Source organism: Mixophyes fleayi, chromosome 10 (genome assembly GCF_038048845.1).
Source record: "Mixophyes fleayi isolate aMixFle1 chromosome 10, aMixFle1.hap1, whole genome shotgun sequence".
NCBI lineage: Eukaryota > Metazoa > Chordata > Amphibia > Anura > Limnodynastidae > Mixophyes > Mixophyes fleayi.
The window spans coordinates 75,137,459-75,164,536 of NC_134411.1; the positions used below are offsets into that span (position 1 = coordinate 75,137,459).

General features: G+C 41.2%; 1 protein-coding gene across 1 annotated transcript in view; it reads right to left on the minus strand.

Annotated features, from left to right (window-relative positions):
• Positions 1 to 20,404, minus strand: part of ATP6V0D1 (ATPase H+ transporting V0 subunit d1) — a 64,557-nt gene extending 44,153 nt beyond the window's left edge. The window contains exon 1 of the mRNA XM_075188877.1: positions 20,126 to 20,404. Coding sequence (XP_075044978.1) covers positions 20,126 to 20,255 — 130 coding nt within the window. The 5' untranslated portion in view covers positions 20,256 to 20,404. The remainder of the gene's footprint in view (positions 1 to 20,125) is intronic.
• Positions 20,405 to 27,078: the final 6,674 nt, after the last annotated feature.

Below are 27,078 nucleotides of genomic sequence, written 5' to 3' on the forward strand. Positions count from 1 at the left end.
TGTATCACACTTCAATCCATCCTAAATGCTGCTGCAACACTGATCTTCCTCTCTCACAGCTCCACATCTGCTGCACCAAATCCCTACACTGGCTCCCTGTGTCCTCCAGAATCCAATTCAAATTACTCACCTAATTGCAGAAAACACTCTCACAAGGTAGTCACTAATGATGCACAGCAATTAAAGTACCATTATAAATATTTGTTGATTGTATAAAGATCTCTAAATGTATGTATATATATACACACACACACACACACACACACACACACAGTGGCGCAGTGGTTAGCATTGCTGGGCCCATGGGTTCTATTCTGCCTGGAGTTTCCATGTTCTCCCCATGCATACATAGATTTCCTCCAAGAGCTCAGATTTCCTCCCAGAGTCAAGAAACACACGGATAGGTTAATTGGTCTGTGACAAAAGTGACCCTGGGGTGTTTGTGTGTGGTAGAGAATTTAGACTATAAGTCACACCGGTAAAGGGAAACATTCTCCATAAAACACAGCATAATACGATCGCACCATCAAGTACAAAGATAATTATTATATTCTCCCCCTGAAGGATTCTTTAAAAGAAGTTTCAACAATTGCCTGGAACAAAATGTTCTCAATCTGAGCAGGTCCTCAGGCCCTGAGGGAAAGACGCAGAGGAGCGCTCAACACTTTTACTTGCACCAGATGTCAGAAGGAAACTGTCCAATGTATCTTGTGTCAACATTCTTAGAAGACGGCAGTGCTGAAATAGACACAAGCTGACTAGTACACACACGATGGGTATACAATTAATACAGTAAGAATGTAACACATTTACATGGATCTGCTTAGAATCAAACATGCAAAAAAGACAAAATATTGAACAGAATATTGTTAAAGGTTCCTTTTAACTTTGTTTTCCATAAACGCTACAAGAAACAAATCTTCAAGTTATTCCTTTCAGAGGGCCCAATTTTTCCTGCAAGTGTGTGTAAATATTAATGCAAGTTGTCATATTAATTGCTGGATCGCAACAGAGCAGTCAGGTTACTATGAACGGCAGATTGCAGGACAATAACAAACAGGTCTCTTCAATAATAGCACCAAGTACAGTGTGGGTATAAATAGGACCAGCAGCTGGAAAGTTCTGCACTAGAATAGGATTATAAGAACATTTTCATAACAGTATTAACAAACATAAGAGGTTTTTAGTCTGACTATATTATACGTATATAAAGTCTTGTGCTGAAGATGATCTCATACAGAAAAATAATCTAAACAAAAGATGTACATGGAGATATATATATATATAATATACTCTATTTTTAAAAAAAAAATATTACACACACCCCGAAGTGGGGGTGTATACAGTGCTATGCCATTACCCCACTTCTCCTATGTCTTCATTTTACATATGCATAATAAAAATATATATATATATATATATATATATATATTCTGGTCTCATGCTCTACTAGAGCGTCTAAGGATACATACAGATATCTGAGAAGCACGTACACATTGGTCTCATGTAATATAGTTTGGATAATGGATACTGTATTGCACATTAGAATATTATATATAATATAATCTGATAAGCTACTTGCAGTCTTGTGCCTTATGCAGGTCTGATAATACTACAAATATCTAATACAATAAACAGTACCTTTGCATCCCCCTCTCCGGCAATTATCTCAATCTGACCACAGCGGTTAACACCGATTCCTAATGGGCAGCAAGTGGCCTCCATTGAGGAGATGGGCATCATTTCTAGCACAGTGCCAGATTCCAACATGGACTCTCCATAGGCTCCACTCACATCACAGAAACATAGAATTTGACGGCAGATAAGAACCGCCTGGCCCATCTAGTCTGCCCAATTGTTAACCTGTGGTAACCTCAAACGCTATTTGATCCTTTAATCTTTGTAAGGATATTCTTTTGTCTATTCAAAGCCTGTTTAAATTGCTGTACTGTAGTAGCCTCTACCACCTATGATGGGAGACTATTCCACTTATCCACTACTCTTTCGGTGAAGTAATTTTTTCTCAACAGCATCCACCCAACGGCAGAGATAGTGGATAATCACTGTGTTCACCAACATGTCAGTGCTGGCATTAGTATAAGGTAGTCTTTAAGGTATTTAGACAGTGAGTTTAATATGCAAAATATCCATAGAATCAAGAAGCACCTGTCAGCTAAAATGTTATTTTGCACCTATTTATAACCTATTCCATGTACAAGCAGCCCGCACAAAGAACACAATGCATGTGCAAAAGTCTTTATGCATGATCCATGGCAGTGGTGGTAGTGATATACGGCGATATGCCACACCGCCACTTCTCCAACCGCCTTCATTGTAAAACTATCAAATTCCACTCACATACATACCCATTACACTGTTCACACCGCCCCTTCTAAATTTCCACTTTGACCACTGAGCCACAGGAAATATATTATCCTGTCTTTCCGGATATTTACCGGCTACACTCTGCATGTGAGGGAAGGATATCCCAAATTTATGGCATTATGATTGATGCTGCCTTACCGGCGCAGAAGCACCATGAAACAGTGGGAGAAGGACCTTGGACCCCTGTCAGATGATAAAAAGTATATTACACCAGTGAGACATGGTAAAATGTTCTCTTCTGTTTATTGGAAGGGGTTGTGGCCATACGAGCACTCTTCTTCCAATTTGGTGTCTACTATAATGGCCCCCTATTAGGAATAAATCCATGCCCTTTTAAATAGATTATTAAAGGCCCGGTAGACAAGGACCCTTGGGTGTTCCTTCTATGCTACTCTTCCCCAGAACTTAATATGGTAAAAAGCTGGCATCACATACCCTAGCTGCAGCAAAGTACCTGTTGCTAAAAAGTGTAAAAACTTACTCCCCCCTTCCTGCTCTAGCAGCCATGGTATAAATCACCTATTATCTCCATGATAGGTCAGAGGGCTGTTGTCTTGTGTTAGCTGTGTAGAGGGTGATGATAGGGTAACCTAGAGAGATTAAGAGGGTGGTAGAGGAATATTATAAGCTTGTCTGAAGAGGTTGGTTTTCAGAGAACACTTGAAGGTTTGAAGACTAGTGGACCTATCCTTGGAGAACACACAGTACTGTAAGAAAAGAAAGGTCACTATGGTTCTCCACACATAGTGCTGCAATACTTTTGGTCTTTACAGTATTAGTTCTACTATCTGATTTTGAATTAATCCTGCACAAATTTTGGGACTAAAATTTAAAAAAAGATGTCACTAATTTGGATAATATAATTACACATAAAATGATCCAACAATGGTGGGTTACTGTGATTTATTACAATGAGAGATTTCTTATTCTATTAGGTTTCATTTTTTAACTGCAATCATTTCCCTGTAGCATGTGCAGCCGAAGTGTGGAAGTGCTGATTTGCCTTATCGGTCTCCTCGCATTTCATTACAAACGTGGCACAGGAGCCAGACCGAGCAGGCAATCTAGCAGTTTGTGGAAGAAAGACCTCAGTCTGTTACCGGGAGTTAGTGCCCGTCTATTCCACTCTCTGGTAGAGGAACAGAAGGACGTCCACCACCATGCTCACCACTACAAAGGGGCAGATAAGATATAGGAGAGTTGCCCGAGGCAAGGATGCACAGGGTTTTCATATAGTAGAGAAAACCTTCTTATTTGATGGTAATCAAACAGGAGGAAATTAGTTACGTTTATACAATTTGCACAGCCCCAATAACTTACTACAAAAATACAACCATCTAGTTGTCCTTAGTTGAGGGAGATAAAATATGTATTTTACTCAGTATTTATTTATTATTTTTACATGTTTTCTGTTTTGTTTTTAAAACCAGCAGACCCATAACACACAATCGTTGGGAACGCGATGTCTCAGTGATGTCCCTGGTTCCCGTAACCTGAAGAGCTATGTTACCAAAACCACAGACACAACAGATAAAACAGGCTATGCGAGTATTCTGTAAAATGTCCTTTGTGCCGTCAGGAAGACAAGGTAAATGTCACATACACTGAAGCAGACCACACATACATACACATGGAAACAGGTTTCAGAAATATGTAGCTGGAAATAATTAGAGAACACCGTGACCCATAAATACAACAACTATCTGCTATATAAAAAACCCATGATCACCTGACGTAACCACAGTGCAAAAACAATTATTTGGTTGTTCGTGACCTTTATGGAAAAAAAGAAAAAAAAACATGGGCACTGCGTGGTCACAGGAGGACAAGTATGAGTGAGGGGAACAGACACGCGCAGTGTAACTTCCTTCAATGTGAGACTATCTAGCAGCACATCTAGTTCATCATCGCTCCGGCCTGCAGCCCAGAGCTTGCTGAACATCTTGTCCAGTTCCACATCAGTGACAATATACCTGGAGAAGCCAAATGTGGACAGCAACAGCAGTACTCTGCTGCCACCTAGTGCTGAAAAAGGTACATGCAGGGCAGCCAACTGAACTTATGTAGTAATACACTTGCATATTCAAACTGAAGAGAAGATAAAATTACAGCTTTAAACAAATTAAAATCTTTAGAAAATAACTACTATCCATATATTACTGTACTATTTGCACTGTTGAGTCATAATGAGGGCTGGTACAAGAAAAAAACAACATTAAAAATATGATACTTACAATGAGCTTAAACAAACAGTAGGCTGTTTTTTTTACAAGAACACAACTAAGTAAAACTGCCACATTTCTAAAACAGTTCAAATTATTGATACGTGTGTCTAGATATAGCCCAAGCACTAATTTATTGTGAAATAAGAGTTCTGTGTTGCCACTTTATAATAAATATTGGTACAGAATACAAAACTGTAAACTGTGTAGGTGACTGCTGTTTTAAACACTTAGGTTCCGTTAAGTTAGACAGCATGTTAAACCATGTCTGTCATAACTATGATACAAAAATAAAAGAATCAAATACAGCAAAAAAAAATAAAAAAAATAAACACCCCACCAAGATAAAGGAGTTTGTCAGGACAATTCTAAAGTTATATAAAGAGATTTCAGGTGTTATTTAACACTCTGACGTCCTTATATAACCATGCGGTTGAAGTGAAAATCTTAAAAACTCCATGTAGACAAGTCTAGACAAGTAATAATTAAGTGCTGCTTCAAGAGAAGGGATAATTATTATTAATTTTTTGTTTTTTAAATGGAGCGCTTAACCTATATCTAGAGGTCTCATGAACATAAAATACCAATAAACATACTGTTCTAAAGTTTTTATTGGCACATAAAAACTCATCTTTAGCTATTTATATAGCGCCACCAATTCCACAGCGCTGTACTTATTCACTCACATCAGTCCCTGCCCCATTGGAGCTTACAGTCTAAATTCCATACACATACACACATCTAGAGAGTTCAATTTTTAATAGCAGCCAATTAAACTACTAGTATGTTTTTGGAGTGTGGGAGGAAACCGGAGCACCCGGAGGAAACCCACGCAAACACGAGGAGAACATACAAACTCCACACAGATAAGGCCATGGTCGGGAATTGAACTCACGACCCCAGTGATGTGTGGCAGAAATGCTAACCACTGAGCCACCGTGCTGCCCAAAAGAAGAAAAAAAAAGAAAAACAAAAAAAACCTGTCTATAATATTACCAGTACCAACAAAGTTTTCACACTTTTGTAATCATATAAATAAAGTAGCAATTGGGAGCAATGACCAACAACTATCCTAAAGTTACAAATACTAGAGACAGTGACAGGGATGTAGTTGTGTGATAACAGGGTGGTCTGTGTGCCCGAAGATTCCTCACTGCAATATGCTGGAAAGTTTGTTTTGTTTTCTAAATCAACATGTATAGAGACAAAGGGATATATTTACTTATCTGCAGGTTTGAAAAGTGGAGATTTTGCCAATCAGATTCTAGCTGTCATTCTGTAGAATGTACTAAATAAATAACTAGAATCTAATTGGTTACTATAGCAACACCTCCACTTTTTCAAACCATGTAGATTAGTAAATATACCCCAAAAACTGTATACAGCAATTTGTCTCAGCTGAATTTGGCAAACTTTGAAGGCCCCAGGGGAGGAAGTAGAGGATGAGTAAATGGAGTGACAGAAGTACTAGTTGGCTTGTGATACAGTTTAGGGTGGAAAAGCAAAGTAACTCTGACATTCCCCCCCAAATATATGTATACATCACAATCTAATGCAGCCAGAGAGGCCAATTCAATCACCCGTGAAGTTCCATAGTAACTTGCAGCCATTCTACCGCACTATGTGCAAGGTAATAATCGCCACTCATAGATATGCCAGCATAAATTAGAAAGGTTGTCATTACTGTAATTGCTGATAATACACTCAGGATCACAGCTGCAAAGTCACTACGAAACCTGGCGGAGGACTGAAACGGCACCAGATAGTGTGAAAAAGTAAACCCTAAACAAAAAAAAAAACAAACAAACATTTCAGTTTGGAAAGTGGACATCAATTTTTTTTCGAACAAAACACTGTTTTGTTTCACTCTGGAGACAAGAGACAGGTTGTGTTTTACAGGACCACAAAACTTACATTTTCAAAAAGAAGCCAAGAACATAAAATACATTGTTCAAGTATTATTCTTGTCACCTCACTGCACTATAAAAACTGTTACCAGCCCACTCCACAGATAACTCGGACATTTCAGCTCCTGTGTTTCTATGATTATTATAAGAGTCATTGGGGGGTATTCAGTTGTTAGCGAGATGCGTTAAAATTTCGCGCTCGGAAAAAAAAATAAAAATACCCGCGCTCGTTTTTTCCTGTTCGAGCGCGCGTTTTAAAAAAACCCCCCTCAATTCAATTGTTTTTTTGCATTCACCCCCTCGCGCTCTATTATTGGTCCTAGCGAGTTTGAAATGAGCAGTGGTTAAGGCACTCATTTTACTATACAAAAATAAAAGTAAATTAATGCAATCAAGAATGGCCCCAGCACTGCAAAGGAGATTGGGCCCCTACACTGCAATCAAGAAGGGCCCCAGCACTGCACAAGAGAATGGGCCCCCACACTGCAATCAAGAAGGGCCCCAGCACTGCAAAGGAGATTGGGTCCCTACACTGCAATCAAGAAGGGCCCCAGCACTGCAAGCAACAATGGCCCCCCCAGTACAGCAGAATTAAAGATTTTACAAGGAGGTACATTTTTTGAAAAATTTACAAACATTTCTTGAACACTGGCCAAGCATGGACATTTGTAAGGTACAAATATTTGTGGGACAGTGGGCAAGCCGAACATTTTTTTCGAAGGTACAAAATAATTTTTGGAACTTTGCGTAAATTAGTGTGTGTAGGTAAAGCATCATAAAACTGAGGATTTCGTCCATGGTGAGTATTTTGTTTTTTGTCTTTTTCAATAAAAATCTATGGTGTACATGAGGGTGTTTACTGCATTTCTTGGGGTTTTATTATTTTTAATAAAGATTTGTGGTTGGAATGAGGGTGTTTTTTTTTTTTTTTTTTTTAACATTTTGCTTTGTGGAACTACAGATCACAGCCAGCCGTGGGTGTAAGAGCATGTTGGCACTTGTGGTTCTACTACAAGTGCAAGCATGCCCTGGGTGCTATGGGTACGCTGGTGCTTGTAGTTAGACAAGTAGCAGCATGCCCACACTATTTCGGACAACATGGCTGGCTGGGACATGTAGTTCCACAAATCAATTTTTTTATTTTTTTTATCCAAAATCCCCATTTATTACCAGACTACCCATAGCCCAGGGGTAGTAGGAAGAGCCCTAGTGCTATCGGCACTGGCCTGGGTGTCCCTAGGGGGGTGGCCCGCTTACATTTTTCAGCGGACCACAATCCCTAGGGAATCCAGGCCAGCGCTGAACAGTCTGTGGGTGTTTAGTCATTATGGCCGTGGGACCCAAACTGCGTTCCCCCCCCCCGTTATAGTGCCTATCACCCCGGCTGGTTTGCCTAGTGCTGGTTCAATTAAATTAGGGGGAACCCTACGTCAAATTTTTCACACATCAATAGCCTGCCAGCACTAGGGCAAAGACTAAATAGAGTGGGGAGCAAATAAAATGTGCAGCCGCGATGTCCGGGCGTAATTAAATATAGACAAAGTTTGCGACAGCGCACAAGAACCACTAAATAGTGGTGAAAGTAGTTCTATAGAACGTATACAAATGTAACACTCAAAAGATCGGTGGATAAAAGATTAAATTACTATATTTATTCACCAATCACATATAATATACATGTAACAAGAGCTGTTGTATAAAAACCTTAAATATAATACCATTACAAGCAATATGGCCAATTGCTAAATTGATAACGCATATAATGCTAAAAAGCAATTTAATTTATGAATGTGTTTGAGTTCTGATTGAAACAAAAATATTGGTAGTATCAGATGTTTTCTGGCACTTATTTTATGGACACATTCATAAATTAAATCAGTTGGTTTAATTAAGAGTTTTTTCAGAAAGGGTTTAAAAATTTGAAGGCTGTGGGAGGTTCTAATTAGCGGTGATAGGGAATTTCGTAAGTGGGTAGCAAAACGGGAGAACTCCAGTAAGCAGGAGTGAGGGGAGAAGAGACAAGACACAGGTAAAGAGGTAGAAAGAAGAGAGCGAGAAGGAGCAGTTTGATATGAGAGTTGAGATGTATGAAGGAATGGACTTGGTGAGGGCTCTGTAGGCAGGCCTGGCGCTCCCATTAGGCAAGGTTAGGCAGTTGCCTAGGGCGCCGGGCTCTGGAGGGCGCCACAGAATGAAAATTATTATAAAAAACTGTGCGGCGACCGCTGACCTTTCACGGCCGCCGCACAGCATTCAGATACATCTACGGGGAGGGAAGGGGGGGGGAGAGGCTATTGCTCACCACCGCCGCCTCTCTGGTCTGTCTCCTCCCCTCCACTCACTGACTGTCGGGCCGTGACATCATCATCACGGCCCGACAGTGTCAGTGAGTGGAGGGGAGCCGACGGAGCAGAGAGGCGGCGGTGTTGAAGCAAGGTAAGGAAAGACGTGGAGAGGGGGAGGAGGGAGCCGATTTTCAAAGTGTTCCTGCGGGGGGGGACGCCGATTTTTGCGTGTGGGGGGGCGCCGATTTTGACAAAGTGCCTAGGGCTCCATGGACCCTAGCACCGGCCCTGTTTGTAGGTGAGGCCTAGTAATCTGAATTCAATTCTGGAGGATATGTGGAGGCAGTGTAGAGATTTGCAAAGTAGTGTGGCAGATGTGGATGGCAATTACTTCTCTAAATATGTTTAAGGGGCATTTCTCTCCAAAGCGGAGTGTAGCATTGCATCATATTTAGAAATAGACAGTGACATCATGTTGAGTTCACTTCCAGTACCGAAAGTAGCGATGGCTGATGACGTCTCCTCTCTGCTAGGACGGTAGGAATCAGATAAGCTGTGGATTAATTATTAATATCAACCGTGACAAACTGGATGATATATTTTGTGGATATACAAGACGGAGAGGCGTGCAGCGTTAGGACTGACTCTGATATTATATAAAACACACAATGCCCATTATTTCTTCTCTCAGTACATACTGGACATTACAGGATTGGTATGGAAGCAATTACAAAACGGTCAGCCTACAGAAGACTTATTTCACATGTATTAAAATCTGCTTAATATGTATGTGGCTATTTATTTGAAAGTGCTATGTACATGAGCAGGTGGCCACACTTACTGCACATTTATTTTTTATTAAACTTTAAATAAAACGTTTTGTGTGCAACTTGTCACATACTTGTTGGAGCTATTTTTACACTGTCCAGTAGATGGCACTGTCTATTCCACTTTCTGGCTGTGAAGTATCCAGACTTCAGGCTGTTGTGCAACTACATCAAAAAGCGACAGTTTCAAAGGGAGAAAGGCTGGAGGCTTCATTAGTAAAGTACTCCAAAGCTCAGACACGCCCACAACCAAGGAGCTCTTTGCTCATTTTGTAAGGCATCATAGACACTTGTACAGACGTTAATGCAATCATTGGGTGAGCGGGATGTCAGATTGGAGGAGGTTACAGTAGTCAAGGTCAGAAATGATGGAAGAATGCATAAAAATGTCGATAGCATCTTGGGTAAGAAAAGGCTGTAATGTGGCAATGGCTGAAGGATAGAGAGGGGAGAGAGAACTTACTCTGTAAGCCTCAATGAGGAAGGGACTAATGTAAATAAATATTATCTGAAAAGTAGTGTACTATATATTGGCATAATATAAGTAATAACAGTGAACTGGATAGATCAGTGGTTCCCAAACTTTCTCAGCTCGAGGCACCCTTAGGGTCACCATAATTTTTCCAAGGCACCCCTAAGCAAAAATAATTACCGGGTAGTCCCGTTGTTTAAGTAGTTGGGTCAAAATGACGTAAGATGTATTTAGACCCCTTCACCATCACATTGTGTTACTTTATCATATCACTCTGTATCCCCCTCTTCGCCATCTCACACCCTGTGTCCCCCTTCATCAGCTCACACTCTGCGTCCCCCTTCATCAGCTCACACTCTGCGTCCCCCTTCATGGTGTCTCTCTCTGCGTCCCCCTTCATCAGCTCACACTCTGCGTCCCCCTTCATGGTGTCTCTCTCTGCGTCCCCCTTCATGGTGTCTCTCTCTGCGTCCCCCTTCATGGTGTCTCTCTCTGCGTCCCCCTTCATGGTGTCTCTCTCTGCGTCCCCCTTCATGGTGTCTCTCTCTGCGTCCCCCTTCATGGTGTCTCTCTCTGCGTCCCCCTTCATGGTGTCTCTCTCTGCGTCCCCCTTCATGGTGTCTCTCTCTGCGTCCCCCTTCATGGTGTCTCTCTCTGCGTCCCCCTTCATGGTGTCTCTCTCTGCGTCCCCCTTCATGGTGTCTCTCTCTGCGTCCCCCTTCATGGTGTCTCTCTCTGCGTCCCCCTTCATGGTGTCTCTCTCTGCGTCCCCCTTCATGGTGTCTCTCTCTGCGTCCCCCTTCATGGTGTCTCTCTGTGCGTCCCTTTACTTCCTTTACTTGATGGGTAAGTTTTTTGTTTTTTTTTCTTCTTCTTCTTCTTCTTGCTAGGGATCACGGCACCCCTGTGACAGCGCCGCGGCACCCCAGGGAGCCGCGGCGCACACTTTGGGAACCGCCGGGATAGATCATTGAGTGTGTGGGTAATTGTACTGCCTCCTTATATCTGGATGTGAAATTCACATTATAATGCTGATCAGCAAGCAGCTGCCTCTATTGTGCAATTTATCCCTGTCAACTATACACTTCTTTCAGGAAGACATATGGGGCCTGAGTCATTAAGTAAGGCAAAAAAAAAAGTAAATGCTCTCCGGGACAAACCATGTTACAATGCAAGGGGTCCAAATTAATTTATTATTTTGCACATAAGATAAATACTGGCTGTTTTTTCATCTAGCACACATATACTTGATCGCTTTATCTTTAACAATGTAATATAAAGTTGATCTAGGACATGCCCTACCCCAACTATAAATCTGTCCCCACATTTTAAACTTACCTCCCCCTCCAATGCAACATGGTTTTGTCCAGGAGCAAAGTTACTCCTTTTTTATGCTTTGCTCTCCTTAATGACTCAGGCCTATGATCACAATGTATTTTGTACATGGAATCTTTAGTTTCCTTAACATCCCTGCAATGAAACAGAATTACCCACATGACATGATAAATGAATGTCTTCCTCTAACACAAACATGTAAACACACATAAGAGCATCGCTCTAACTAGCGCTATTAATAGATGCACTTTTCTAGTAGGATGTCCCTTTTAGCTCATCAACAATGTGCACATGTAGGTGAATCAGTTGTTCAGTTAGCCGTACAATAACTCGGGAGAGCCAGGGAAAACCACTGGGCTTGGGCTATGCATCAAACACAACATGCTAAGTGCTGGCTTAGATGAAAGCAGACCTGCTTTGTACAATTCAGTCTTGTGCCCAGCTTTTTTCAGACTTGGCAGCATATTATACTTGCGCCTCCTTACACCTTTGCGATGTGTAAAAAAAGAGAGACCAACTGTGGGGTACCCCGAGGCTGCTACCACCAGTTGACAGGCTGGGCTGGTGATCGAAACAGGGAAACCTACAGCGTGGGGTCCCACCTGTCATAATGCTGGATGGTTCTAGCCTGTTCAGCAATGGGTTGAATTCCCTAGGGAAATCAGGAATTAAAAAAAAAAAAGCCACCCTAGAAGACAGTAATACCCTGTTGTGGTGGATTTAAGGCAATACATTTTAAATTAATAGATCAGTATTTTTTTTTTGCTGGTGCAGTACTCATTCCAACAAGGCCCTGACATTGAATAAATAGTTTGGGTATAGTGGCATATGTAGAACTATAATGCCAGCATACCCATGACTGCAAGAGCATGCTGAAATGTGGCAAGTTGTGAACTGCCTGACCACACATGATGACATTGCTAATATTGTTCTGCAGATGTTCAATAACTAGATCAAAATATAAGCACTGTAACAGCATCCCAGGATGCTGAGAATCCCATTGTACTGATCACATGCTGTCCTTAGCAGTTTATTCTACACATGCTCATAACAACAAAAAAAAAAGAAAGAGCAACTTTGCTCCTGGACAGCCCAGGTTGCAATGGAAGGGGTGCAAATACATTTACTTTTTTTTGCAGGCAGGGAAAATACTGTCTGCCTTTATATGTAGTGCACAAATACTGGACAGCTTTATGTTTAAACTGCAATTTAGAATTCAGCTAGGACACGCCCCATCCCAACTCTAAGGGGTATATTTACTAAACTGCGGGTTTGAAAAAGTGGAGACGTTGCCTATAGCAACCAGATTCTAGCTGTCATTTGTTTAGTAAATTCTAGAAAATGACAGCTAGAATCTGACTGGTTGCTATAGGCAACATCTCCACTTTTTCATACCCATAAATCTATCGGCACACTAAATTTTCCCCTCTCCCCTGCAGTCCAACATGGTTTGCTTATGTGCAAATTACTATTACTTTATCTCTATGCTTTTCTCCTAACTGTAAATGAATCCCAACATCCTGCAGGTATTATGCTATAAAAAGGGCTGAACTGCTAATGTTGGGAGAGCAATCTGCATGAGGGGGGGCACTGTCCCTTTATGCAAGATTGCTTTCTAAAATGTATCATATATACCCTACTTTAATAATGGTCCTTTGGTCATTCAAAAAAAAATAAAAAAAATTCCCTGATATCCCAAACTTGATATTATTTGAAAGCCTACAGGACCTGATGACTGATTTTCTGCCATAGAGCTGCTCTACATATTATCATCATCATAAGTTGAAAGGCACCACAGTGCTCCGCAGCGCCGTACAGTATGGTAAACAGTACATACATACATAAAACAGGGACATACAAGGTAGATAAAATAAACGCAGACATGAAAACAAAGGGTATGGAGGATCCTGCCATTAGAGAACTTACATTATACGTGGAAGAGGGCACAGCTGAAACAAAAGAAGCAAATGTAGCTCAAAGTGGAGATTGGGACAGTTGTGAGGGTGCATTAGTGTGAATAGTGTTATCAGGGATAAGGTCATCTCTAAAAAAAGAGATGGGTTTTCAAAGAGCGTCTAAAGATTTTAAGCCTGTGGGAAAGTCTGATAGGGAGTGGTAAGGAATTCCATAAGTGGGGAGCAGCACGGGAGAAGTCTTGTAGGCGGGAGTGAGAGGCGGTTACCAGAGACAAGACAAGGTGTAGGTCAGAGGTAGATCTAAGAGGGTAGGAGGGAAAGTATTTTGATATGAGATTTGAGATGTATACAGGGGTAGTGTTGTTGAGGGCTTTATAGGTAAGGGTGAGTAATTTGAATTTGATCCTGGAGGACACAGGGAGCCAGTGTAGGGGTTTGCAAAGCAGTGCAGCAGATGTGGAGCGGTGAGAGAGGAAGATCAGTCTTTCAGCAGCATTTAGAATGGATTGACATATGGGTGTCCGGAATGCCAGATATCAGGAGGTTGCAACAGTCAAGACGGGAGATTATGAGAGAATGCATAAGAGTTTTGGTACCAAGTTGAGTAAGATAAGGGAGTATGTTTTTAAGGTGGAGTCAACAGGACTGGGAGAGTCTGGATGCGAGGAATAAAGCAAAGGTTGGGTCAAGTGAGACACCAAAGCAACGGGCTTGGGCTACTGAGGAAACTGTCTACATACTACATGCAGCTTCTTTGATTGGCCTGAACTCGTCATTTTGCTCTGGGATGGTGAAGAGTTTTCTTTACCATATTGTTGCAAGATGACAAGTGTGGCTGACAAGGGACTGGTAGAGGGAAGCCCTGTTTGTCAAGATACAATCTTCAAGTTGGCTATTCATCATTGTACAGAATATGGTATATGCATTACATGGCCTCTGTATGTACACAATCAAAGCATATACACAAGACAAAGTCAGCCCAATTCAGTTTACTAAAATATTTTTTGATACAGCTAAAAGGAACGTAATCTCACATCATATTGAGCAACAAGTTAACCCGTGCACGATACTCATGCATTCTAGTCAAATCAAGCTACTTAAGGTGTTAAAAAGGTTCTTGTCATGCATTTGGGCCATAGCCCAGGCCTCCTCAGGGGAAGAGCGTTACTTCCCGACGCAAGCGCCCTTTTTTAACGTGGTTTTGTCCACATGTCACCACCTCATCATTCTTCTCCATCACCTCATCCTTCATTTTCATCGCCACATCTATCCAGATGTCTATCCAGACACAGGGATCTCTCACAGCGGTCCTGAGTATCACAGTCCTCTCGCTCGGTCACCCCCGGCAACCACCAACCACTCCCAACTGTCACCCCCGGCAACCACTCCCAACTGTCACTTCTCCTTCAAGAAATATATATATATTTTTTCTAAATCTTTATAAACACTTTTAACAATTAACAAATTAAATTACCAAATTAAAAACATCTTAGTATACCAAATTTCAGCCCTTTCTGAATTTTTTTTTCCACACACACTAAGAATTTAGTAGGTCAGTGTATAAATCCGCCCAGCAGGTGGTGCTGCAGCTTGGTTTTATTTTTTACACACACACACACACACAGACAGACTAACACACGCCACTAAGCATTTATATTATAGATCATGGGCTACAATAAAGTAACAGGAATGCAAACCATGTGATCATCAGCAAACATCACATGACTGAAGGGAAAAAGGCAAAAAAATAAATGAATAATGAACAGCCTACAAAGAAGTCCACTGTGACTTAAAGGGGCTGCCTACAGTTTGCATGTTGCCAGAGCTGCCCCTTGTAAATTGAATAGTTTTGTACAGACAATACTATTCAATTTAAAAGGGGCAGGTCTGGCAACATGCAAACCATAGACAGCTCAGTACAACGCGTCAATGTCTATGAAAAGTATATATGGAATTTATAAATATTTATCTTAGCCATTATGTGCAGGAATTTAAATCAAAAATGTGTACGAAAAAAAAAAAAAAAAAGTGGACTGCAGACTGATTAAGGGTATAATATAGAGTATGCCTCTGAAAACATAATGAATACCTCTCTAAAGCAGCAAAGGATTGTACCAAGTAATTATTTGGTAAAGAGAGGAATAATCGGAGTTAAGCTAGGTACACACTACACAGTTTTCATCCAATAATCGGCTAAATCAGCCGACATGCTGTTTTTTCATGTAGCACACAAATATCAACTTTAAATTTCAGGTGTACAAATAAGCTATCAAGTATTTGTGTGCTACATGAAAAAACAGTCAGTATTTAACTTATGTGCAAAACAGAATACTAATTTGCACCCCTTGCATTGTAACATGGTTTTGTCCAGGAGACTGAAATAAGAAACTTCTTAATTTAAGATCCTTAATGAATCAGGCCCATAGTTATTATATACACACATACATACACTAAGATTAAACACACAAGTGATGTTTGTTTATAAAAGAAATGACAAATTGACTCTATACATTACAAAAAAATACAGATCATTGATGGTTCTCGTCATCAGAAATCACTATTAATTGTACTAAATAATTATTTAATAGTATTTGGATTGCGTTAAAGTAGTAGTAGTAGTAGTAGCAACACAGCCAATACTCTCAAACTACCTAAGAGAACAGACATGTGGTTGATAAATATTTAACAAGAGGTATGTGCAATACTGATGTGAAGTGTACACAGGGTTGGTGTAAGCTGTGACTGTCCAAATCTATGCCTTATAAACACGTTCCACTAACCTGCTATTGAGTGAGAGAGGGACTGGATGACTAGGGGGCCCATTAGCTCTGAGTCTCCTTCCACAAGTCCCAGAAGGACCCACAATGTTTCCCTTTAATCTTTCTTTTCCCACCACTTTTTCTCCATTATTTTGTATATTAACATTTCCATATTTCCGTAACAGTTCTGCTTGTTTGACACATGTTATTATGGTCTGACCTGTTTTTTTTGTGTTTATTTGTATATACTATAATTGTGGTTAATAAAGATTTATCTTGAAACAAAAAAAAAAAATACTGACCTAGTCACAGACAAAAATTGGCAAAGTTGTACACCAATCACATTACTGCCCTTCTCTTAATATGTGACCAATACACGAGTTACTGTTTAAGTAATGTGGAATAAATATTATACTCAGAGTTGAAGTCTAACAAAATGATGTGTCTTTTTATGGCTTGGCTATAATTTATCCAAGCACATCCAGCAACCTTCTAATTTACCATCACAAATCAAGACAAAGGTGTGACATGACTTAAAGACACCTACAAGTTTTGTCAATTAGGTGCACACACACCCTCTTATGCACCCCTTTACTCACCCGCACCATTATCAGATTGCAGTAACTCACTGCCAACACTTACAGATGGCAAAGGGAGTGGCATCTACTAGTGGTTCCCAAGTGGAAAGAAGATTTGGGCTACCCACTTAAAATCTCTGTCCTAAGAGCTATAATGACTTGGGTCCAAACAGCGCTGTAGGCGATCTTCTCTCCTGGTCGTCAGAGCTGCAGAACCAGTGGCTGTATTCCAGTAACGTTGGAGGCCAAGGGGCAAAAGGAGAAAGATGCAACCTCTTTCAGCACCAAGTAAGCACAGTGGATAAAAGCAAATGAAGGGAACACCAAGAATTTATGATGTTATTAAGAATGCAGGCACCATATACAGGATTTAAACCGGAGTTGAAGCAATTTTGTTTGCCAATGGTGCTCTAAAAATCCTAAGTTTGCATTATAAATGAACTATGCTTTCAAATTAAGGGGCCGATTTATCAACGGGTGAATGCCCAATTGCCGGACAAAATACCTTTTTTCACTCAACTCTATATATGAAGGGGGAGGGGTAACCACCAGTGATAACTCTGCCGGCGTTAAGTATTTAGTATTGAAGAACCGATTTATCAAGAATTCTGGAGGTAGTCGTATACTTGTGCTAAAAAATAATAATATTTAAATCAAGTTCTTATTTTTCTTTTCCTATATTTTGTAATTGCATTGGAACTGGAAGCTCAATCTTGGCTTCTGCTGGCATGCATGTGCAGGTCCAGCCCATGATCAGCGGAGCAGAACGGAGGCTTAAAAAACTATAAGTAACTGATCACTTTGGATAGCTCAAACTGTGGAAGGTGAGTGATGCTCAACTGCCATGATAATAAGATATTGTTAAATCGTGCCAAAAAGTAATTTTAATAAATAGGCCCCAAGTATTTTTTAATTATTATACCCGATTAAGAGGCCACGTTCAATTTCAAGGATTTCAATCACAATATTCTACTAAAGTCATCTAGTAACAAAAGGATGCTAGCTCCTGTCCTCCCTTCTCAAATACCCTATACAGAAGGACCCTTGGTCCTTCCTCCTTTGCCATCCTATTCAAGATGTTGATATCCACTCTGCGAAACTGGCCTCGCATGTCCTGGCGGCCACTAAGTGCTTGATAGCCAAATTATGGAAAAGCGCAGCACCTGCCGCTTCTCATCCCTAAAATCCTATGTTTGGTTCATTGCTAACAAGGAGAAAATCACCTTCCACCTGCGAGATAAAGAAGACAAGTGTCACCAAATCTGGGCCCCCTGGTTATATCAGTAATGCCCCCTGCATGCTCTCCCCCTTATGGATTGCCTCTTCCGTACCAGGGACTCCTGCTTATAACATTCCTATAGGTGGAGTCATTCCCTTCGCTCTATGAGGTACCTCCTTGTCTTAGTTTACTATGGCAGACGACCACCCCCACCCACTATCCCTTTAATAATTTGAATATTGCTTGAGCCAGCACAACTTTTCATTCAATATGTTTGGTTATGCATAGTAATTCTAAACATGTGTTGTGACAGTGTCTGTTGGATTTTGTTTTGTTATTTTTTCCATTTTCTGTTATCCTCCACATGATTGCTGTCACCTGTGTTTAATAAAAATTTTGAGTTAAAAAAAAAAAAAGGATGCTAGATCATGATGGAAGGGAGTGTGAACCGCCCCATCCAGTCCAACCATTCAAATAAGTATCACAATGTCAGGGTTGACTGCCTGGAAAAGCAGATGTTTAGTTTACTGAGAAAAAAAATATATATACAGGAAGTTAATTGCAAAAGTAAAGAAGCTACATCCAAGTTTGTATTTTCACTTCCACAAAAAGATCTAGAAAAACAGCTGATATTCTGAACACTGGTATTACCATGTATTTCACGTACAGTTAACATACAAAAATTCCCAACACTGTGTGTGTATTTAAATATACAAACATAAAAATGTTTCATCATTAGTAGACCACCATTTACATTTTCTGATTCAATATTATCTGAAAAACTACAGATATGACCTGTACACAAATGAGGAAGAGACAGAATCATCAGCATTCTAGTAATGTAAAAGTAAAGATGGCCCCTGACTCTATACTTCAAGATTACCAAGTCACTATAGAGTCCCATGTAAACTGCATCTGTAACATGAACATGACAAATCAAAGTATATATATGTTAAGTTTTTTATTTTAAAACTACTTACATAAGTACACTATCATCTCAGTTTTTTCCTGAGTAGAAGTGGCCATGATGGTTGTTCTTAGAGGAATACCATTGTTATATACCCCAAGTTCCCAAACTTTTGCAGCTCGCGGCACCCTTAGAGTCTCCATAATTTTTTCAAGGCACCCCTCCAAAATAATTACTGAGCAGTCCTGTTTTAGAAGTAGTTGGGTCAAAAAAACGTAATAAGTATTTAGGTCAGGACAGAAATACTTATTTAGTTGTATGCAAAAATAATACACATAAATCCAAGGGAAAATAATATTTTTATATATTTTTTTTCAATTCTATTTCTGTCAAAGAATAATTGACAGCTAACTCACACTGTGCCCTCCTTGCTGCCCCCTCTGCATCCACTCACGCTGCCCCCTCTGCCCCTTCTCACGCTGCCTCCTGTGCTGCGGCCAGCCAAAGATGAAAAAAACCCAAAAACTTACCAATCCACGCGGCGCCCGGGACTGAGCATTCTCCTCTCTCCCGCAGCTGACGAGAGAGTCGGATGCTGGGTCCCGGGCGCCGCGCGGATAGGTACATTTTTTGTTTTTGGGTTTTTTTCTGGCTTGCCCGCAGCACCCCTGTGACAGCGCCGCAGCACCCCTGGGAGCCGCGGCGCACACTTTGGGAACCGCTGCCCTAAGAATTAATGTGCTGCTATTTCTGACCACAATTCTGATTTTTATTAGGATTGACCATAGAAAGGTGCTTGGAAAAGAGCCAAAGAATGTAGCCTAGAGCTGGCGGAGAGATGTAGAATCTATGACATAGGTAATGAATGAGTGCCTGGGGTGGGGGGCTATGGGGGGAGCAAGGGTCACCAAGTATAGCCACAGATTTAGGGGAGAGGAAGTAGCCCCAGCCAATATCATGATGACCCCCCCCCTTTATAATGACCTGACCCAAGACTCCCCCATTATAATGACCTGACCCAAGACCCCCCCTATTATAATCACCTGACCTAAGCCCCCCCCATTATAATGACCTGACCTAAGCCTACCCATTATAATGACCTGACCTAAGTCCCCCATTATAATGACCTGACCCAAGACCCCCCCATTATAATGACCTGACCCAAGACCCCCCCATCCATTATAATGACCTGACCCAAGACCCCCCCATTATAATGAGCTGACCCAAGACTCCCCCATTATAATGACCTGACCTAAGCCCCCCCATCCTGATGACCCACCACACACACCAGTACATACACCCAGATCACTCACCCTCCAGGGTCTCGCATTGCACCAGATTCAGGTAGTCTCCCTGTGACAGGATCCCGGCCTTGAACCCGCGCACCAGGCCTTCCAGGTAGCCGCTGTCCACGTTGAAGTAGAGCTCGGAGAAGGACGTCATGACGATGACGGCTGAAGGGAGAGATCGGTGTCCGAGAAGCCGCAGCTGAAGGTGGATGACGTCAGTACAGCGGCCGCTGGACCCGGAGAGCAGGAAGGAGTCACGTGAGTACAGCACCACCTGTCACATGACCAGCCCGCTGTCAAGGGGGTGGAGGGCTTGAAGGAAGAGCTAATCAGCATCGCTTCTCGGCTGTGACGTCTGTACCCAGAGCGAGGCTTGACCCGCTGCCAATAGTGATAGTGGCGAAGGGGATTGTGGGTGGTGATGTTATATGTAATTTATCATGCACCAGGGTTAGGGCTATCACTGGAGTGCAGCATATTTATAAAGGCTTGTCATGTTTTCTTATAGAAGCGAATTTGTCTCGATTTAGAAGCAATATATAGAGACCAGGGTGATAAATTGAGAAACTAGTAGTGTCTCCACCAGATTAATGTTTAAGGGTGGGGGGGTAATTTTATCGGAATAGCAACCCCATTGGGCTTAAAGGATCTGCATGTTGTGTAGCAGGTGGGATACTTGTGAATGGTGAGCTGGGGATGAGATTGCATTGGAAAGCGAGTTCCTTGGATGGCCACAATGTCTGCTCTCTGAGATGCAAAATATTTAAGGGCCAAACTGAGTTTATCGGGAGAATTTTATGCATTTGGCGTTTATGGATACATACTGTACCATTTAGTGTCTGGAAACTTGAGCAGAGGACTGTTGTATGGGTAGTAGTCGGTGGGTGCATGTCCTTGAAGCAATTATGATAATGACCGGACAACAGGCGGGAGGTGGGGAAGCAATTACTGTGGAAAAAAACTATAACTAGATAACATTAAAGGTAAGGTAAGGGTAAGCTAGGAGATCCTAAAACTACTTAAATCTAGAGAACTTTGAGGCGTAGGGTTATATTTACTAAACTGCGGGTTTGAAAAAGTGGAGATGTTGCCTATATTAAACGATTCGATTCTAGCTTTCATTTATTTAGTGCATTCTACAAAATGACAGCTAGAATCTGATTGGTTGCAATAGGCAACATCTCCGTTTTTCAAACCTGCAGATTGTTAAATTTACCCCTTAAACTCTGAGTTCCATCATAGAGTATTAGGGCTAGATTTACTAAGCTGCGGGTTTGAAAAAGTGGGGATGTTGCCTATAGCAACCAATCAGATTCTAGCTATCATTTTGTAGAAGGTACTAAATAAATGAAAGCTAGAATCTGATTGGTTGCTATAGGCAACATCCCCACTCGCAGATGAAAGGCAAAGTCAAATAACAGGCAAAGGGTTAGAATTTTTTCAACCACATATTCTGTGTGACCATCCACTATCTCTGGAGCAGGTTTACCAGGCTGTTTCCTGGGAAATCTCCCGGATGTATAAGCCGTCTTCAGTAAGAATCCATGGGATGTACAGGGTATCCTTAAAGAGTTTGACAGTTCCAACTGAAAAGTTACTGGATTCATTTTTTTGATGATTTTTAATGAACCAATGTATCTGGTTTCGAACTTAAAATAAGGCTGACAGAGTTTAATGTTCTTAGTGGAAAGCCATACCCTGTCCCCTTCCTTGATCTTACAAGGACATCTGAAGCAATCCTTAAACAACTTGGCTCGAGACGCAGGTTGCTTCAGTAAAAAGTTTTTTTTTTTCTCCATATTCTCTTCAGAGAACGAGCAATGTGTCCAACCTCAGTGTGGGTAGGTGTTATGATGTCAGAAAATGAAACAGACATGGGATGTCTACCATAAATGCAGAGAAAAAGGGGCATAACCAGAGAAAGTGTGTGGTGAATAATTGTAGGCAAATACCGCCCATGGCAGGTATTCCACCCAGTTGTTATGTAATTCAGAGATGTAGCATCTTAAGTATTGTTCCAAAGACTGATTTACCCTTTCCGTCTGCCCATTAGTTTGCAGGTGATAGGCTGATTTAAAAACTTAGTGGAACGTCTAGCAAGGCACAAAATGATTTCAAGAAGTGGGACACAAATTCAGTACTTCTGTCTGAGACAATATTAGTGGGTATGCCATGTAATCTGAAAATGTGTTGAATGAACAGTGGAGCCAAAGACTTAGCAGAGGGTAGCTTTGCTAATGGAATAAAGTGAGCCATCTTACTAAAGCAATCGACTACCAGTTACAATTACACCCTTTAGACAAAGGCAAAACCGTGAAAAAAAACATTGAAATGTGGGTCCATGGAACACTGGGCATGGGTAAAGGGATCATCCATCTCATTGGTGAATCTTTGGGTACTTTAACCCTGGAACAAATTTCACAGGACTGAACAAAGTCTCTTACGTCTTTCTTCACTGAAGGCCACCAAACAGAACAAGAAAGCAATTTAATAGTTTTAATGATATCTGTATGTCCAGATATTTTGTTGCCATGGACCTCAGACAACACGGACTGTCTTAGAGCAACTGGAACATACAACAAATTGGGAGGCATGGAAGCTAGAGCCTGATCCTGAACTGCCTGTAACTAGGATGACAAATCGAGAGTTAGCCCTGAGACAATAGTTTTAGAAGGAATGATAGAAGTGTTATAAAGGGGAGCCTCATATTTCCATAGGCAACTTCTAAAAAAGGGATCTGCGTTCAAATTCTTAGAACCAGGGCGATATGTGATCACAAAACTAAATCGAGAGAAGAGCCCAGTGCGCCTGTCTGGGATTCAGCCTCTTTGATATCTTAATGTATTAGAGATTTTTGTGATCCGTGTATACCGTAATGGTATGCATAGCACCTTCCAAACAATTTCTCCATTCTTCAAATGCCAATTTAATGGTCAACAACTTGCGATTTCCCATGTCATAATTAATCTCTGCCCCTGAGATTTTCTTGGAAGAGAATGCACAGAGGTGTAACTTCCCATTAGACCCAGACACTTGTGACAGAAATGCCCCTACACCAACATCAGAAGCATCCACTTCAATTATAAAAGGCAGCTTTGTATTTGGATGCTTAAGGATGGGAGCAGAAGCAAAGGGGTTTCTGAGAGTCTCGAATGCTTCAATAGTTTCTGATGGCCAAACTGCTGGGTCAGCTTATTTCTTAGTCAATAGAGTACTGGGTGCCAGTATAGCTGAAAAATTCTGAATAACTGTTCGATAATAATTAGCAAATCCAAGAAATCTTTGAATGGCTTTTAGGTTATTGGGAAGACTCGAAGTTGTGATGGCCAGGACTTTAGCTGGATCCATCGTAAACCCGTTGGCAGAAATCAAATACCCCAAAAATGCCACTATAGAGACTTTAAACTCACACTTCTCCAATGTGGCATATAGGTGATTGTCTCTGAGTTTCTGCAATACCAAACAGACTTCACGGTGTTGAGACAAATATGTAGAGTTGATCAAGATGTCATTCAGATACACTATGCCAAATTTACTCAGCTAATCACGTAGTACATCATTGATCAAGTCCTAGGAAATGGCTGGTGCATTAGAAAGATCGAACGGCATAACACAATACTCATAATGACTGGAATGAGTATTAAAAGCGGTTTTCTATTCTTTGCCCTTAAAAATGCGTATCAAATTATATGCTCCACGTAAATCTATCTTAGAAAATACAGAAGCACTTCTTAACTTGTCAAACAACTGGGAAATCAATGGCAGATGATATTTGTTTTTAATGTCGATCTCATTCAGACCTCTGCATTCAACGCAAGGTCGTAAATCTCCATCTTTCTTTTTGACAAAACAAAATTCCGGCACCAAGGGGTGATCGAGAAGGTCTTATGAACCCTTTCTTCAGGTCCTCTAAATTATAGTCTTCCATGGCTTTGGTCTCTTCCACAGAAAGAGAGTATAAACGAATCTTAGGAAATTTACAACCGAGCTGAATATCAATAGTGCAGTCATACTGCAGTGAGTGATGTGGTGGTAGAGTATTGGCAGCTTTTTTGGAGAAAACATCATCAAAATCTTGTTACTGCAGTGGTAGTGTGGGACCTGGTTTAACCGAAGCAGTAGCAATCTTAACAGGTATTGCTAAGCATGTATCCTGGCAAGTTTTTCCCTATGTCACAAGTTCTCCTGTGGACCAATCAAGGACTGGATTGTACTTGATAAGCCATGGGTACCCCATAGGGTACTTGGACAAATGAATAAGATAGAATGATGGAGATTCTTTATGGAGTGATCCCACGTCCACCCATAAGTAGATGCCCATCCAAAACGCAAACAGGTACTGGAACTTCTAATGGTTGGGTAGGGACAGCAAACGTCCATTCCAGAGATATATGAAGAAAATTTCCAGCTGCTCCACTGTCCACAAAAGCTAGGACATCAATACTCCCAAAGTACAGGGAAATCTGGGCAGGTAACTGGAGGGAAATTTTGTTCTGTGACAGGTAAACACCTAGATAAACTTTCCTTGAGAGAGAGATGAACTTTCCTTGAATCCCCTGTTAAACTGAGTCAGAGATAGGGAAAAAGTTCTGTGAATGTGATTCCTTTTCCAGTCTTCTTTCATTTATCCACTGATCAATGCGGATTGCCAAACACACAAAGAACTCCAAAGAATGAGGAGCTGGATATTGTACCAATATGTCCTTTATTAGTTGAGCGAGATCCAAACGAAACTGACTGCGGAGAGTTTGGTCATTCCAATCACCATCTGAGGCCCATCTGCAAAATTCTGTACAGTATTCGTCTGCAGAAAGACGTCCTTGTTTCAAAGATCTAAGTTTAGAGTCTGCAGAAGCGACTTTGTCAGGATCATCATACAGAAGGCCCAAGGCTTGAAAGAGTAATCTACAGATAACAAATGACTGTAAGGGCACAATCCAAACGATCAGGTGGATCTCCTTGCAACAGTGAAATAACATTACCCACTCGCTGCTGTTCAGAACCAGAAGACCGAGGACGTAGTTTGAAATATAATTTACAACTTTCTCTAAAGTTGTGAAAATCTTTTCGGTTGCCAGAAAAACAATCTGGAAGATGAAGCTTGGCTTCTTGAAAGGGTACTCCCAGAGACTTGCTCATGAACAGATAATCTGGCTGAAAAATCTTGAACTTTCAGATATAGAGCTTGCAGTTTATTAGCCAGCACTTGTGATGAGGATTGAGAAGTAGGATCCATGGGGGTAAATCCCAAGTTTGCAGACTGGTTATAATGTCACAAATCACCCTATGAGTTAAGTTATCAGAACCTGTTGTTGACAGGAGCTTCACCTTTAGTAACCCATTTTCCCTTGGAACCAGATACTTCACTTGTACTCTGTTTTCCCCAGGGCTTAAATAGTGATAATTTAAGGTAGGTGCATTTCTTTGCAATTGTCAAATATTTCTGGAAAATTATTATTTTGTGCTGCTACAAATGAACTGTGTTGTTCGAAGCAGTTACTTTGAGCTACCAGAAGGTGACAGTGGAGTTCTACAAGTAGCAAACTGTGCTTGTAGATTGTAGTCTGGGAGAAGGGTTTCTGTTTCTTATCCTTATTATATCAGACTACACAGCAATAACAAGTCCCAGTTAAGATACTGTAAAGTCAAGGTGGTACAGATACAAAGGCTGGAGAAGACTAATGCTACAGCTTCACATAGCCTTCAAGTTTTCATACAATACAGAGCTGAATATATAACACCGGACAAATTAGTATTCAGATGAGTCTTGTTTTAGAATATATCAGAGGGTTATTCAGCAGAGAGGGATCCAGTACTTCTGAAGCTGCAGTCAGCTCTGCAGCCAGTCTACAGATGGGCTCAAGAAGCAGAAAGCTGCTCAGTGGTGAGGTTCCAGTGCGGGATTAGCCTAGAAAAATAGGGGATTGAGCCACTGATACATGCAGACACTTTGCAAGATGGTGTGTGGTGATGTGCTGATTTCTGCGGCACTCAGTGCAGCTTCTGTTCAAGCCAGGTAGGTTTGAGGGAGACAGGAACAAGATCTCTCTTTCAGGTGGACCAACATTTGTAAATGCCCAAAAACAAGGTCGCGGTTTTAGAGGCCTGCTGATGTTGGCGAGACAGTGCCTTGTTACCAAGTTTTGCTGCTATTGCCCACCGAAAGGGGCATCAATGCGCTCTGGTGAGTTCACCAGTAACTACTAAGGAGGAAACCAGTGGATTTGGTGAAGTGGATTTTTCGATGGTGTTAGATTATTATAGAAGCTGAGTGGAGGACTCAGGATCTGCTCAGCATCGACTCAGAATGGCTTCTAAGCCACGTGCCCCTAAATTAATTTTTGTCTTTAACTGACTAAGCAAATTAATGTCAAGTACTGTTTTCACCCCTTCTTCCTCACCACCTTGGCTGGGGATACAATAGTAATTTCACCTCCTTTGTTTGCAAACTACCCCCAGTCTTTTAAAGCACCAATTAATTTCACTATATTATACTGGCTATTTTAGCTTCAGTCTGTCATTATACAAATAGAAGTTTTGGCTTATTTGGTAACGCCCTCTCTAATTGTCAGGATTCACTAGGATGAGTGGGATCCTTCTGTTCTAACTGAGCTTGTCGGTACTGCACCCAGAGGCGCGGAATGTAACAAAGCGGAAGGTTTTCACCAGAGGTTCCCGCAAGGGAATTTGGGCTTTGCAGTTTCCACCCTGCAGGTCGCGGCCCTCTAGTGGAGTTCCCAGTGAGCAGTGATAGAGAACAGAGTACAGAGAAGAAGGTAGGCACAGCTAGCCACTAATGAGTAAGAGTGCTGAGCGATGCTCAGAGGTAGTCCGTAAGCGATAGTCTGTGGTAGCACACTTAAAGAGTAGACAGTGAAGATCTCCAGTAGATACCTGTCACGGGCACTAGGAGTCTTTACCCAGGGATCACCAGGTGATGGACTTACCAGAGTAGTATAGATGGTAATATGGTACTC